This window comes from Oncorhynchus nerka, unplaced genomic scaffold, assembly GCF_034236695.1.
Source record: "Oncorhynchus nerka isolate Pitt River unplaced genomic scaffold, Oner_Uvic_2.0 unplaced_scaffold_1485, whole genome shotgun sequence".
Classification (NCBI taxonomy): domain Eukaryota; kingdom Metazoa; phylum Chordata; class Actinopteri; order Salmoniformes; family Salmonidae; genus Oncorhynchus; species Oncorhynchus nerka.
Window position 1 is genome coordinate 63,369 of NW_027039835.1, and position 12,057 is coordinate 75,425.

The 12,057-nt window shown below is 42.1% G+C and overlaps 1 protein-coding gene and 1 pseudogene across 1 annotated transcript in view; both read right to left on the reverse strand.

The window, feature by feature from the left end:
* Positions 1 to 309, reverse strand: part of LOC135568569 (alpha-2-macroglobulin-like) — an 11,474-nt gene extending 11,165 nt beyond the window's left edge. The window contains exon 1 of the mRNA XM_065015366.1: positions 286 to 309. Within this exon, the coding sequence (XP_064871438.1) occupies positions 286 to 309 (24 nt within the window). The remainder of the gene's footprint in view (positions 1 to 285) is intronic.
* The window catches only part of LOC115141260 (alpha-2-macroglobulin-like), a 49,527-nt pseudogene that overhangs the window by 36,024 nt on the left and 1,446 nt on the right, over positions 1 to 12,057 (reverse strand).

The window sequence follows — 12,057 nt, forward strand, 5'->3', positions numbered from 1 at the left end:
AGTCTCATGATGACAACACAAGTTAATTCTACCATAGAATTTATATGGTAACCACTTAAAGGTACATTTCACTCCAAAATCAAAGTTAATCAAGCGTTTTAGACCTGAAACGTAGACCAATGTTAAGCTAAGTCTACGTCCCAGACTGTCTGTTGTGTAGGTCCAGCTATACAGCTTAATCTAAAATGTAAAAGATATGCACCAAGTAATTATTTCTTAAAAATATACACATTTTCAATTTATTATGCATGGGCCGGAGTCTAACTGCATTTGGGATTGAAACACCAAACCATGTTTGTCTCCTCGCATCAAAATATGCAACATAAAATAGCAGGGGATATAAATTCTACTGTATTCACTCTTGCCCTAGTGTTACTGAAACCCCAGATCTCTTTAATTCATGTGGGAGAAAAACAGTGGACTTGCTATACAGGACAGACACTCACCTCCACCAGCAGTGTTTGCACAACGGTGTCAATACGTCCTTTCTCTGGCACCGTGGCCACCTCGTTGCCGCAGAGCTTCTCAGTTTTCAATGCCTCGGCGCTCACTTTCACACTCACCTCCCCTATAGTTCAGTCCAGGGAGACATTAACATTCCAGTCACAGTCACACATGAACCTGCCCCTCCATCAGCTTGCTCCCTTTTACCCACTCCACCTCCAGCCTCATGTACCCTGGCTCAACTGTTCCCTCTTTTGTTCCATCCCTCATTTCCTCTCCTTGTTCCCTCCCTCCATTTCTCTGATAACCCCTGAGGGAGATCTTTGAGCATGTCATATTCAAGAATTTGTGTATCAGATAAACGTCAACAACGTAAATTTCAGTCTAACGAGAGCTGTGTGAAGTCAACAACCCTGTCTTACAGGAGCATCACTGCTTCCAAATCACTCCCTACCCCTCTGGCCCTAACCCTTCATTATTTGAAAGGTGTGGATGGGTCTAAGCAGTGTAGTGGAGCTTCTACCATATTTCTAACACCTTACAGCTCTGCAAACATTGAAGGGTTAGGAGGTAAGGGCCTAGGTGTAGGGAGTACATGGAGTCTATTGCAAGAGCCTTGTGATAGATTGACAGAGTACTGTATGGCTCACCTAGAGCAGTTGGGGTGAGGATCCACGTGAAGGTCCTGCTCTCTTCAGCACACAGACACAGTGTGTACTGGCAGCCTTCACATGGCCTGGCTTTGAACTGGTTCGACTCAGCTAGAGTCACCTTCACCTAGGAGAAACACATGGGGTCAATTGCAACTTGACTAGATTTCTCAAAAACGTCAGAGCGTCTATAGATTGTCGGCAACAGGCAGCTCATGGGCCAAAACCAGCACGTGAGTGATTTGTTCCCCCAAAGTTGAGCAAAAATAACCCATTCAAGGGTTTCTTTATATTTTCTACATTGTAGAATAGTGACGACATCATAACTGACATAACCAAAAAATAACTGTTAAAATATATGTTTTGAGTCATTGTCCAGTTGCACTAAGTGCAAAACAGATGGGATGGCATATCGCTGCAGAATGCTGTGGTAGCCATGTTGGTTAAGCGTGCCTTAAATTGTAAATAAATCACAGACAGTGTCACCAGCAAAGCACCCCCACACCATCACACCTCCATGCTTCACGGTGGGAACCACATGCGGAGATCCGTTCACCTACTCTGCGTATCACAAAGACATGGCGGTTGGAACCAAACATCTCCAATTTGGACTCCGACCAAAGGACAGATTTCTACTGGTCTAATAGCAATTGCGTGTTTTTCTTGGTCAAGTCTCTTCTTATTGGTGTCCTTTAGTAGTGGTTTCTTTGCAGCAATTTGACCATGAAGGCCTGATTCATGCAGTCTCCTCTGAACAGGTGATGTTGAGATGTCTGTTACTTGAACTCTGAAGCTTTATTTGGGCTGCAATTCCTGAGGCTGGTAACTAATAAACTGATCTTCTGCAGCAGAGGTAAGTCTGGGTCTTCCCTTCCTGTGGCGGTCCTCGTGAGAGCCAGTTATAGCGCTTGATCGTTTTTGCAACTGCACTTGAAGAAACTTTCAAAGTTCTTGACATTTTCTGTTTTGACTGACCTTCATGTCTTAAAGGAATGACACTTGTTTCTCATTGCTTATTTGAGCTGTTCTTGCCATAATATGGACTTGGTCTTTCACCAAATAGGGCTCTCTTCTGTATACCACAACACAATTGATTGGCTCAAACGCATTAGAGGAAAGAAATTTCACAAATTAACAAGGCACACCTGGTAATTGAAATGCATTCCAGGTGACTACCTCATGAAGCTGGTTGAGAGAAAGCCAAGAGTGTGCAAAGCTGTCAAGGCAACAGGTGGCTACTTTGAAGAATCTCAAATACAAAATCTATTTTGATTTGTTTAACATTTTGTTACTCAATGTGTTATTTCATAGTTGAGTTGTCATCACTATTATACAATGTACAATTTTGTAAAAAATAAAAAAGGAATTAGTAGGTGTCCAAACTTTTGATTGGTACCGTACACTGCCGTTCAAAAGTTGGGTCACTTAGAAATGTCCTTGTTTTTGAAAGAGCACATTTTGTCAATTAAAATATCAAATTGATCAGCAATACAGTGTAGACATTGTTAATGTTTAAATGACTATTGTAGCTGGAAACGGCAGATTTTTTAATGGAATATCTACATCAGCCCATCACTCCTGTGTTCCAATGGCAGGTTGTGTTAGCTAATCCAAGTTTAGAATGTTAAAAGGCTAATTGCAATTATGTTAGCACAGCGGAAAACTGTTGTGCTGATAAAACTGGCCTTCTTTAGACTTGAGTATCATTTCTGGGTTTGATTACAGGCAGAAACAAAGGACTTTGTTCTAAAACTCGTCAGTCTATTCTTGTTCTGAGAGATGAAGGCTATTCAATGCGAGAAATTGACACTGGACAGAGGAACTCTGAGTCGATGCTGTTACGTTGTCATCATCTGCCCCCCCATTTGCTCCAACACAAATTGGCCTGCAGCTGAATCTAGTTGCCTACCCCTGGTCTACCCAAATAAAGTGGGACTGGAGAGGTAAAGAAAGAGACAACCCTGGGAGGGCTTACCATGATACACTTGGAGAGGTAGTTGAACACTGTGGCCTTGAGTGTGAACACCTCCCCCCGGATGACAGAGTAGGGCAGCGTCAGGCTCACAAAGAAGGGTTGGAAGGCAGTGAGGCCAGTGTTGGGAGCCAGGCCAAAACCCACTGGGGAAGTACAGAACGCCCCTGCAGCCCACTTAGTGATGGTGTCTGGGACAGTCTTCTCAACATTCACTTTTCCTGTAAGTCTGGTCGTGGTGAAAAGGGCACAATAAAAACAATGTATATTAACATCAGAACACATAACATGGTCAATAAAATAGCGGACTAGGTGATTATTTTTAAATCAACCCCTAGGACAAAGACATGCCTGTGGTTTCAGTATTGCCATTTTAGTAGGCATGGTCAGCCCAGCACCCCATGGAAAGGAATGTGTGTTGGACTACAAATATGGCGTCTGTCAGAAAGCTTACCCCACAGGAACCAGGTCCCAGATCCAGGTCTCAGGGAAGTACGTGCGGACGGTCTCCTTAGGCCTGTCAGAGGCGCCAGAGGTTGGTGCACTCTCCTCATTTGGCATCATGTTCATGGGACGAGCTGTAAATAGAAACAAATCCTTCATTAGGTTGAGACTAGGAAGGTTTATACATTAGCATATCAAATACAGATTTGCAGGCGTTTTGTCAGGTGCAGCGAAATGCTGGCATTACTAGCTCCAACAATACAAATAAAAGATTAAGAACAATCCAAGTAGATATTAGAGTGGGAATATAAATGGTGTGTAGACAGAATATAATTTGGAAAAGGTACAGTAGTAGCTATATTAGGATGAGCCATGTTGAGAACACAGTATTATCATACACAGTATATAAACAGAATGAGGTGACCAGCATTCAATGACTATACAATACCTTCCATTATAAAATTTTCGTTCCTTGCAAAGAATGTGTTGCAGTCGTAAGGTTTTTTCACGTCAGAGTTGGTCAGGATCTTGATTCCAACTTCCTAAAATGAGAAGTAAAGCAATAGAACAGTCAGTGTAAAGGCCATATCATACCTGTATTTCAGTTTTGCTCAATTATGTGGGTATTGGTTGAATCAATTTAAAACCAAACATCTTTTTACTTATTTCTGAAAAGTCAATTCATAGACAGCATTCTCTTTTAATTAATTCAGTGTCTACTTTACAAAGACGCCATTTTAGCCTGAGTCTTTCATATACATTTTCAAAACAGACAAACTTATTTGAGTCTCATACTTTAAAGATGCTGTAGACATCGTTTTTGTTGTCGCTGGGGCCAAACCTGAATGAGCGTCTCCCCCAATCAGGTACAACCAACTCTGGTACAGGTGGAAGGGGCCTAAACATCGCCTCTTCAAATCTTGGAGGATATCGAAGGCATGGGTAGGGGTCTTCTACCATGTATGAATATCCAGACAACTTCTGAACAGGCAGCTGACTGAAGACCTGCAGAGAGGGAAGTAATATACTTCTAGTAATACTGACTTAATAACCCGCAGCATCTTGACAGTCAGAGAGTGGTCGGTGCATGATCAGAGCGTGGTCGGTGCATGGTCAGAGCGTGGTCGGTGCATGGTCAGAGCGTGGTCGGTGCATGGTCAGAGGTTATAGGGTCAGTACATAGTTAGGACAATGTTAGTGCATAGGATAACACCTGGGTTAAATGCATATAGCCAATACTTTATCTGCACTCGATTTAGTGGTACAACAGAACCAACTAAATAGTCCCACAAGTTAAAACTTCTAAACTTTAATTATCAGACAGTGGTTTAGACATGATTAGAGGAAGCTGAAAATGAGCCGAATCCCATCTTGAAAAACATGGGTGCACAAAAACAATGCCAAAGGTGGTGTGTGTGATCATGGTTAGGCTTCAGCTTAGTGTGGTGAGTCAATGGTTAGTAAGTGAATGTGATGGGCTGTGTCTTGTCCCAAATGGCCCCCTATTCCCTATATATAGTGCACTGACCACAATGAGGCCCTGGTTAAAAGTAGTGCACTACATAGGGAGCCATTTGGGATGCAGTCCCATGGAGAACGTACAGAGTCTAGGCTGAGCTCCTGTTCAGGCTGCAGCAGCAGCACACTCTGGTCGATGGCCCTGAGAGAACACAGAGACCCTGGGTGGGCCTGGAGGCTCAGAGAAGTCTTCTCCCCTGGCAACTCCTGGAGGGACGAGAACTTCAGGGACACCTGGAGAGGAGAAAAGGAAGAGACATCACAGCTATGTTTAAATATATCTATACTAGCATACATGTCTAACGCATTGGTTCATTCCAAGTATAGTAGCATACTGGTACAGAGCCCATAACATAATGGTAGTACTGTGTAGAGCAGGGGTCTCCAACAGGTCGATCACAAGCTACCAGTAGGTCGTAGGCCACCTAGGAGTAGCTTCTGAAAGTACATGCAATTCTCACGTGTTCTACAGCAAACTATCAAACACCGTAAGCTCTCAGATACCATCTAATCAAAGCAACATTGACATCCCAGCCCTGGTTAGCCACTATTGGCTTAAAAAGCCAAACCTAACCATGTCTGCCAACTCATTTCCATTAATATTACCCCATTCAGTCTGTGCGGTGTGCATGTTAGCCTATCACTGTGTAGCCAGTGCACGTAGCCCCGATAGATCACATTTCATGTAGCTGGTGAAAGACGCCTAGTTGCCTACCTTGTTTTTAAGGCAGAGGTGAATGGGGAAGTCATGGCTGTCTGCTACTGCCTCCCCATCAGGCAACACGGTGTACACCACTACCTGGGCAAAAGGGGTCAGCTCAGGCATCCGCTGCAGCGAGAGCATCAGCTGCCCTTGGTTAACTGAAAGAGATGGACAATGGGATGGCCATTAGCCACCAATACGGACAAAGGCTAGTCACTGAACACTTTGAAATATACTGTGCAGTAAGAGCTTGTATTGAAGATGTAATCTGGATGATTGAATCCTGTCGTGACAGCTTTTTATCCCATGCCAGCTTAATGCCATTAGCATGTTCTCTAATCAAGTGGGGATCTGAGAAGTTCTAAAGAAAGTCAGGAAGCAGTCGGGAGAATCCAAGACCACTTTATTTACCTTTTCTTTCTTTAATGGTCACAGGAAGACGGCCGTGCTGCCGAATGCTGCCTCTAGATATAACCTGGGACATAGACAGCCAGGTGGCAGCATCAACATTAATAACCAGAGAGCGTTACTGGCCAAAACCTGGAGATCAGATATATTACTAAAGCGATATATTACTGTGTATCAGCTAAGGTGAAATATTCAACTGGAAGTCAAGTACTGTATGGTTTTCCCAAGCCATTAAAATATTTCCAGACAAAACAATCAAATACTGAAGTAAAATATCCCAAATCTTGTGGTGGAATCAATAAAAAAATATATATTTTGAGTGAAACATCCCTTTAATCTTACCAGATAGAAAAAGTCCAGGGTCGTCTGTCCCTTTTTCAGCTCCACCCCTTGGATGATGTAGTGAGCAAGAACAATACCGTCCTTCTCACAGGAGAACTTCCCTTCGCCCTGCATTATCTTCACAAAGCTCTTGCTCTTAGAATAAAATTCTCTTACGAAGTGGTAATCCGAGGAATATTCTGGTCTACGCACACCCTGCTCGTACGGATAATCCTCCTCAACCTTTTGATAACGAGCCTGGTTCAAGAAACACAGAAAATAAATGAAAAATAAACTATTGTAGTAACCTTGGAGAATACACTAGGAGAAATTGATCAGTCAGAACAAACTGAATATTTACAGTAAATAATATATGATTAAATATTCAGAGGAAAACATGAGTGAGTGACCACTGACCGACAGAGAGACAGAATCAGAACTCCATAGAGAAGTGTCTAGAGAGAAGGAAGCAATGCCCTTGCTGTCTGTGGTGAGAGTCCAGTTCTCAGATTTGCCACTGTTTTGTAGGAAGAGATACACAGGCTCATTGGGAACGGGACTAGAGTCGGGACCGGTCACCTTGATCTGAAAACACAGGACAGGATGACTGCAGACATCCAACATACTAAATGTACATTCCCATTGCATACAAGACATCAAAAGCCTAGTTTAGATGCTCCAAATTACATGTTAACATTTTTCACCACTTCATGTTCAAATCCATTTTTCTGAGTAAAACATTTTCTGCAGTGTTATTAAAAAGGCATTTATTAATATAGTTTGTCCTCACCTTCCCCTCGTATGCAATTCCTGGTTTATATGCTTGGGGCACGTCCTCAAAACGAACACTTACGATGACATTGGTGAAGCTTGCCTTGCCACTACCTTTAAGGATGACCCCTGGAGAGAACACAGGCAAGGGTCAGAGGTTAACAGTTCAGCATGTAAACACCTCTACGTTCAAGATAAGGTTCTCTCCTACCAGTTCCATATTCTTCCAGCTCAGTCTCCACTTCGAAGTCCCCAAAAGATTCACGTAGACGGAACCGGGTCAAGTCGATCATTTGGGTTGCACAACCAGTTTTGTCAGTCTAGGATGAATGAGTAGTTGTAGGTCAGCTTAGCTCAGCTACAAAAAACCCAACATTTTGTACAGTGTTCCTCAAAGAACTCAGCGTAACAATAAAAACACTTACTTTGATAAGATACACCTCGCAGATATTACTAGAATCAAATAACCAGTAATATTGAACGGCAATTCTGCAAACTTTTGCAGTGACAGACCCAACCACTGGTTTTCCATAAGTGTATCTACAAATAAAGTCACCAGAAGACAGACAATTAACTGTTGCAAAAAAGTAGAAACAGCTTTGAACATGAGCAAGTATCAAAGATGGGACAGTCTCTAAAGTAGTCTATGCAACACACAAATTAAGGCTTAATATTCTGTCCATAAAGTGCCCCAGTTTACATCATCATCTTACTGTCTATCATCTTATGCACTTACTTTCCACAAACTCTCAGTGTTGCTTGCTTGTCCAGAATAGTGATTGTTTGGGGTAGATAGACTTTGACCTCATATTTGGGTAAAACTGTAAAAATACATGATGTTATTTCCTCATTGTCTATTAAACTACACCAAAAACATGGAATCACCATGTAAAAACAATATAATCTGATTGTTTTTATCCCATGACAATTTCCTCACCATATTCTTTGATGTCAAAGGTTTGGGAAGTTTGCTCTCCCTTCTCATTCCATGCAGTGATGATGTAACTTCCTTGCGTTGCCTCTGCAGACATGGGGTGGGACAGGTCCAGAATTCCACTCACTGTTGACTGGTTCAACCACTGAGCAATGCGGTTGGAGTTTGGGTCCTGTATACAGATTCATAATAGGTTGAAGGTAGGTATTTTTGTTAGGCATTGTATAAATCATGCCACAGTACATATTGGCAGGTAACATTTTTTTATATACAGCTTTGGTTTTTAGTTGCAATGGATTTTAAATTAGTCTCACCTGAAGCTCCACTGTTAGATACTAGAAAAGAGAAAAACATTCAGCATTTAGCCCCAAAAAAACTCAGCCTTTATTATTTCCCAAAATTGTTTTTACCGTAAGCCTAAAGGGAACTACTATCGTGTAAAAAAAAAAAAAAAGGGTTTGAAACATCAGTTTCACGACTTCCCAAAATAGTTTCTACAGTACAGGCATCTTTATCTACAGAGTTACAGTAGAGAGCAAATAAACTCTGACCACGTTTGCCGAGCCAGCTACACAGTCTGTCTGACCCAGACAATACTGAAAGAGTAACTTACCATCTGATTGAATGACAAGAAACTGGCATCCAGCGAGACGATTCGGAACTTGACTGGAAAAGGGGTAGAAACATTTGTCTATATATGTGTACAGTATATCCATCCTCCATTTCAGGAATGACCTTTCCTCAAGCTTATGGCCTCACAAATATACTGTAAAGTACACAGACATTTCAGTGTTCATCAAAGATTGTATCTAACTACCTGTCTGTCCAGGTTTGTAGACTGGTTTGTCGGTCTGGAAAATGGTGAGGAATCTTTTAGGCTTGATAAGGATCTTGGTCTCGTTACTCATCTCATCCTTCCTCCCCTTGATGCTGACAAGAACTGTGGCCACACTGTCAGCCTTCACTGGGGGTACCTACAATATGAAGAACAGAAGAACGGAAGATTGGTAGAACTTCTACAATCCTCTAGCTCCTAACCAAAGCATGGCTCTCTGACTGAGTAGCTTGAGAACAGAGGGCTTTTTGTTAAGTGGTAGATAGCAAAGTATGATTAATATAACTGCTATTGCCTTTCATAGGTTGGATCATTTTCCATACAACACCCAGCCTGTAATCCAAGTTGAATTCCACAAAACATGATTGACTACTCAGAATAAAATAATGAAGTGTTGAATGAATGTGCATAGCTAGCTTGAGTCTAGTAAGAATTGTGTTCTTTAGATGATGGTAGAGGATGACCAGTACTAGTTTCCATAGTATTATAGAAGATCCTGATATATAGCGCATCACATCATTGTGGAACCTTGCAGTTAGAAATGTCATAGAGCTGCCTTGATACTTTACATGTCAGAGAGGCATGTTGGTTCTACATGAAATATTTATATCAGAGCGGTCCACAACGTTGTAGCCTGCTGAACACAGCACAGTTACAGCTGACCTGGAAGGAGATGCAGCGATAGAAGTCCTGTGTTACGTCTTCCTCCAGTAGAATGGTGCCGCTGCCACCCTCCATTTCCAGCGACACCTTCAACAACAGAGGCTCTGTGGCTTGGTGGACCTGAGCACAAAGTTTCTCTGTGGTCCCTCCTACCACCTCTGAGCTGACCGTCACCAAGTAAATCCTAAAAGGGGAAAGAGTCAGCATGAATGCAGCTGTGGTAATAACACTTAAGTGGCAGTGTACTCAAACAGCTCTTTAGTTCCTTTGTACCCTACTGATTTTTTAAAGTTGGGGACAAAGTGACCTTAATTGTCACTGGCTATGTGCCCCACTCAGTCCAAAGGAGGGCACAATTGATTATTTTGGAGAGTGTAGGAATGGATACCAATGAGTTGTTTTCATGGACTGTCAACCATGTGTTGGGGATGATTAAACAGAGGGAAAGTGGAGGAAATCAGACCAAAAGGGGGAAGTGTTTCAACATCTAAGATGCACATACAGTGCATTCGTATTCAGACGCCTTGACTTTTCACATTTCTTTACTTTGGCCTTATACTAAAATGGCTTAAATAAATGTTTAACCGCAATATAATTGAATTTACCACAGGTAGATGCCAATCAAGTTGTAGAAACATCAAGGATTATCAATGGAAACAGGATACACTTGAGCGCAATTGCGAGTAATTTATTAATTTAACCAGGCATGTAAGTGAAGAACAAATTCTTATTTACAATGACGGCCTACCGGGGAACAGTTGAGTGGCCCAGCCAGAGCCCTGACTTGAGCCCAATCGACATCAAAGGAAAGACCTGAAAATAGCTGTGAAGAGATGCTCCCCATCCAACCTGAAAGAGCTTGAGAGGATCTGCAGAGAAGACTGGGAGAAACTCCCCAAATACAGGTATGCCAAGCTTGTAGTGTCATACCCAAGAAGACATGAGGCTGTAATCATGGCCAAAGGTGCTTCAACAAAGTACTGAGTACAGGGTCTGAATACTTACCGTTGAAGTCAGAAGTTTACATACATCTTAAAGCATTTGTCTAACTCAGTTTCACAATTCCTGACATTTAATCCTAGTAAAAATTCCCCGTCTTAGGTCAGTTGATCACCACTTTATTTTAAGAATGTGAAATGTCAGAATAGTAGTGTGATTAATTTCAGCTTTTATTTATTTCGTCACATTCCCAGTGGGTCAGAAGTATACATACACTCAATTAGTATTTGGTAGCATTGCCTGGCAATTGTTGAACTTGGGGCAAACGTTTTAGGTAGCCTTCCACAATAAGTTGGTTGAATTTTGGCCCATTCCTCCCGACAGAGCTGGTGTAACTGGGTCAGGTTTTAGGCCTCCTTGCTGGCACATGCTTTTTCCAGTTCTGCCAACAAATTTTCTATAGGAAAATGAGGTCAGAGCTTTGTGATGGCCACTCCAATACCTTGACTTTGTTGTCCTTAAGCCATTTTTCAACAACTTTGGAAGTATGCTTGGGGTCATTGTCCATTTGGAAGACACATTTGCGACCAAGCTTGAACTTCCCAACTGATGTCTTGAGATGTCGCTTCAATATATCCACATCATTTCCCTACCTCATGATCCCATCTATTTTGTGAAGTGTACCAGTACCTCCTGCAGCAAAGCACCCCCACAACATGCTGCCACCCCCATGCCTCGTGGTTGGAATGGTGTTCTTCAGCTTGCAAGCCTCCCCTTTTTCCTCCAAACATAATGGTCATTATGGCCAAACAGTTCTATTTATGTTTCATCAAACCAGAGGACATTTTCCAAAAAGTACGATCTTTGTACCCATGTGCAGTTGCAAACCGTAGTCTGGCTTTATGGTGGTTTTGGAGCAGTGGCTTCTTCCTTGCTGAGCGGCCTTTCAGGTTATGTCGATATAGGACTCATTTTACTGTGGATATACTTTTTTACCCGTTTCCTCCAGCATCTTCACAAGGTATTTTGCTGCTGTTCTGGGATTGATTTGCACTTTTCAAACCAAAATACAGTCATGTCTAGGAGACAGAACGCGTCTCCTTACTGAGCGGTATGACAGCTGTGTGGTCCCATGGTGTTTATACTTGTGTACTATTGTTCGTACAGATGAACATGGCACCTTGAGGCATTTGGAAATTACTCTCAAGGATAAACCAGACTTGTGGAGGTCTACAATTTATTGGTCTTGGCTGTTTTCTTTTGATTTTCCCATGATGTCAAGCAAAGAGGCACAGAGTTTGAAGGTAGGCCTTCAAATACATCCACAGGTACACCTCCAATTGACTCAAATGATGTCAATTAGCCTATCAGAAGCTTCTAAAGCCATGACATCATTTTCTGGAATTTTCCAAGCGGTCAACTTTGTGTATGTAAACTTCTGAAGCACTGGAATTA